This window comes from Lycium barbarum, chromosome 8, assembly GCF_019175385.1.
Source record: "Lycium barbarum isolate Lr01 chromosome 8, ASM1917538v2, whole genome shotgun sequence".
NCBI classification, from domain to species: Eukaryota; Viridiplantae; Streptophyta; class Magnoliopsida; order Solanales; family Solanaceae; genus Lycium; species Lycium barbarum.
The window spans coordinates 23,669,428-23,674,102 of record NC_083344.1 but is presented as its reverse complement, the minus strand read 5'-3'; the positions used below and the strand labels follow the sequence as shown (position 1 = coordinate 23,674,102).

At 36.1% G+C, this 4,675-nt stretch overlaps 1 protein-coding gene across 2 annotated transcripts; it reads left to right on the top strand.

Moving 5' to 3' along the window:
• The first annotated feature begins 1,211 nt into the window (after positions 1-1,211).
• Positions 1,212-3,692, top strand: LOC132606048 (glycosyltransferase BC10-like). Of its 2 annotated transcripts, none has more exons than XM_060319359.1 (3): positions 1,212-1,750; positions 1,862-2,612; positions 3,200-3,333. In XM_060319359.1, exons 1-3 carry the CDS (start codon positions 1,501-1,503, stop codon positions 3,219-3,221), a joined length of 1,023 nt encoding a protein of 340 aa, XP_060175342.1. In that variant the 5' UTR covers positions 1,212-1,500; the 3' UTR covers positions 3,222-3,333. The 2 variants fall into 2 exon arrangements, with proteins under 2 accessions (XP_060175342.1, XP_060175341.1); XM_060319358.1 differs by having other exon boundaries at positions 1,251-1,750; positions 1,862-2,595; positions 3,200-3,692.
• Positions 3,693-4,675: the final 983 nt, after the last annotated feature.

Genomic DNA, 4,675 nt, shown 5'->3' with positions numbered 1-4,675 from the left:
TGCCGTTACAAATTTTTAGTGAAATAATTCATAATTTATTATGATAGAAATAATTTAAAAAACATCTAATTAATTTCATAGTATGAAGGCTGACAATTAATTATGTGGTTCTTATTGTGTCTGAGTCAATTTAGAACTTTGAAATCCTTTTCTTGGTGGAAAAGAAAATCCAACAGGTCTTGAAGAAGGTTAGGTTTTTATACCTTAAAAATATGCTGCTACACATATAGGTTTTCCAATCATGAATGATTATTATTTCCGGAAGAAATGCTTGCCCACACAAGTGTTAAAGTTTAGAAATTTCTTGGGTCACACAACAAAACAAAAGATCGTAGAAATGCGAAGGCTTGTTTCACGGTTGCTGTCATGCTTCAAGAGGTATTTTTCGAATATTTTGTTTGCCTAAAATCTACTATTGTATTGTCTTATATTACATGAAAAGTTGATACTAGAATTGCTTTCCTTGTTTATATCTGTATCCCATCATCTATAACAACATGATAATTAACTTAAAGAATATTTTCATCATTTAAACAAAATAAAACTACAACATGTTATCAATAATAAATGACTTATTAAAGTAGGTTTCTTTCTTGACTGCAGGATTATGAAATATTCTTCAAATAAGGTTACGCGCAACTACTAAAATTAACAAATATATAGCGACCCTCTGTATCTTTAAACACACACACACAAAAAAAAGCAAATTACTAATCCTTTACCCTCGATCATAACGATTGTAGTTTTAAGCCATTAACAATGAGTAACAAAATAATAAGAACTTCCCCTTTCATATGCCTTTTGTCAACTTTATATGCTCCGTCCTTTACAAAAAGCGCATCTATGTTTTGTTGTTATATGCTATCTGTCCTCTACACAAATATAAGCTTCTTCCAGCTCATTTTAATTTTGTATTCGAAAGTTTAAAGCATTTATTTTCTTTCCTTTATAAACTCTCCTTTCCTTTTCATTCCTTCGTTACCAAACAAGATCACATTGTTTTGCACTCTTTATTACACGACTAACTCGAGTCCAGACTGAGCTTTAAGCATCTCTTATTTTACTCTTCATGTGGGGGGACACTTTAATTCTCAATGCCACCAAAACATCGTCCCACCTTTACATGCATGTTTGCCACGTAGATAATGATCCAAACTTAACCAACGAGAAAGACGATGGGAGGATGGACCAACTTCCCGTTTCACACACCTACGCTTCATTCCAAAACATTGATTAATCTACTTATATATAAAGAATGATGGCAGCACAATCAAAATGAACGTAAAACAAAAATTATACAAAGCTTACGCATACGTATATACACATAATAAAAAGAAATCCTTTTGTACTCTACTATTTTCTGCTTCTATGTTGTATGTTTCACTCATCCTTTCCATTTTTTTCCAAGTCCCAATAGTACTAGTGGACTTTTAACTCAACCCTACCAAATCTCACCATCTTCATCTCATAACCCACCCCACCCCACCGCCCCCCATCACCATGCTTTCTCCTTCTCCAATCTCTCTACTTTGTGCTCTTTTACTTTGCTTACCCCTTGCCATTATCTTCACTATCACCACCCCTCTTACTTCCTCCTCAGTCCCCACCACCAACACACCACCTAGGAACACGACTAGTAACATCATACACCCTAAGACAATATCAACAAACAAAACCCAAGAAAAAAACAAGGAAATTCATAGTGCAAGATTACCTCCACCAGTAGCCAGGGGTGGATCCACCTCTTCAGGTACGGGTTCTCGGGAACGCAGTAACTTTTGCTCCGACTCTATATATGTATCCAAAATTTCATTTATTTCGAATTTAGTTATCATTATAAATTAATTTGAGATTATTGTAGGAGCACATAAACTTCAAATTCTGAATCCGCCGACACTGATAGCTTCGCGTGAGGAAGTTGATGATGATGACTCAATGTTGTTCCAGGAAGCTGGACGACTCAGCCCGATACCCAAACTAGTTACAGCACCAAAGAAGCTAGCTTTTATGTTTCTCACAACTACTGCACTTCCATTTGCCCCATTATGGGAAATTTTCTTCAACAACACACCTAAAAATCTTTACAACATATACATACATGCAGACCCACGTTTCAACTATACACCACCATTTCAAGGCGTGTTTGCTCACCGTGTAATCCCTTCAAAACCCACGCGCCGCCATTCCCCAACTCTCACCTCTGCGGCGCGTCGGTTACTCGCAAGAGCACTTCTCCACGACAAGTATAATTACATGTTTGCCCTTCTTTCCCCATCTTGTATTCCACTACGTTCTTTCAATTTCACTTACACAACTCTTACAAAATCAAGAAAGAGCTTCATTGAAGTACTGGGAAATGAGAGTTGGGCATACGGTCGATATGCGGCGCGTGGGGAACACGCTATGTTACCTGAGGTGAAGTTTGATGATTTTCGAATTGGGTCCCAGTTTTTTGTAATAAAGCGTAAGCATGCTTGGATAGTTGTGCGTGACAGGAGGTTATGGTCAAAGTTCAAGCTACCTTGCTTAGAAGCTTCCACGTGTTATCCAGAGGAGCAATACTTCTCTACGCTACTCAACATGGTAGACCCACAGGTAGGGTGGTTAAATAGGTGGGTTGGCTGAATTTGGCTGAATTTGGGGAGTCGTGGACTGTATTGTGTGGGTTAATAGTTATTTGGGCTAAAATGAGTTAAAAGCGGATCATAACTTAATGCATTCAATTCTTATTAAATTTTAATTTCTGTATTTAGTCTTTTATACTCCCGTTTCAATTTATATGACACAATTTGAAACAAAGAGTTGAAAAAAAAAATGAAATTTATGATCCAAAATAAGTCATAGATATTTGTATCGTTGTAATCATATCATAAAATTAAATGATTTTTAAATATAGAAATGTGACATTTTTTTGAGACATATTAAAAAGAAAATTGTGCCACATAAATTAGGACAGTCATTTTGTAGTACATAACAAAATTATTTTTTTCTCTTTATAATGGCTATATTTAACGTATTATTTTAAAAAATACTTTGACAAGATTTTCAATTTGGGCTGCATATTAGGTCAACTTAGCTGAATTGCATTAGGCCGAAATAGACTGAATTGATAATTGTGTTGGTCAATGATCCGCTCAAACTTGGGCGGGTTAGACAAGTCAGGTCTTCACGAGCTGAGTTTGCCTAACTCTAACCGCAGGGTTGTGTCCCAGCTACTTTGACACACGTGGACTGGAAGGGTAGTCATGGAGGGCATCCTCGTACTTACACTGCAAGTGAAGTGTCTCCAGAATTGATCTTGACCTTACGATTGGCCCGGCCTCGATATGGTGATGAAGAAATCAACGGTTCTGATTTGTCTGTTGCTAATAAACGGCATGATCCATTCTTGTTTGCCAGGAAATTTTCTCTAGATTCTCTACAGCCGTTGATGAATATATCTAGGGAATACATCTTTAAAGATTGATAATATTGCATTCTGTAATTTAGTTTTTGCTTTTTGACCTTTTGTAGGTTTTTTTGGGGGTCCAAAGTGGATTAGGTGAAAAAGTGTCACATAGTTAGTCATAAAATAAAGACAAAAGGCGGGACAAACCCGTGCTTTTTGTATTTTGTTTAACAACTTGCAGCTGAAAAGAAATACAGTATTCCCCTCCCTCCCAATTATGTACAGGATGTTTATTCGGCATAAAATCTAGAAAAAAAAATATTTTTTTTTGAAAATTTTGATTTTAAATACATTAGAAATATTTGTGCAGTTATACTTTATTTCGTCAAACTTAAAATATGAATTTTAAAATTAAATTATTATGAAAGATATAAATGTATCATTCTTTTTGAATTGGATTAAAAATAAAAAATGTCACAAAAATTTGGACTGATACCATAAAGAGCCCATTTGGGTTAGTCCATAAGGTGACTATGTAATTGATGGAATTGTCCTTTTTTTGGGGTGATATTTAAATTTTGCCCCTTATATTTATGGTCTTTAAATTTTACCCTTCGGCTAAAACTCATAGGTTCCGGGTTCGAACCCCCGCTCAATCAAAAAATTTTAAAAAAATTGCAAAGCAGAGTTTAAATTTCGCTATGCCCCCTCCGGCAAACTTTTAGTCATGTTTAACTAAAAGTCTGCCGGAGGGGGCAGACTTTGCCTTGAAGCATATATACGTATTTTCTTTTTTAACTTTTCACGGTAAACTTTTAGTAATGCCTTAACTAAAAGTGTGCCCCATAAAACATAACTAAAAGTATGCCCCATAAGGCGTAAGTTTTCCTTAAGGCATAACTAAAAGTTTTCCTTATAAGGCAAAGTTTAAATTTTGCTATGCCTCCTCCGGCAGACTTTTAGTTGTGTTTAACTAGAAGTCTGCCGGAGGTGGCAGACTTTTAGTTGTGTTTAACTAGAAGTCTGCTGGAGAGGGCAGACTTTTAGTTGTGTTTAACTAAAAGTCTGCCCCCTTCGGCAGACTTTACCGTGAAGCATATATATATGGGACAAACTTTTAGTTATGCCGGATCCGGCATAACTTTAGCTTTTCCTTAAAGATTGTATGCTGGATCCGGCATACACTCCCCCAGTCTTGCCTGGCGAAATTATTTTTTTATTTTATGCCTGAGCGGGGGTTCGAACCCAGAACTTCATGTATTCGCTCACCTTTCCAAGCAAAGGGCA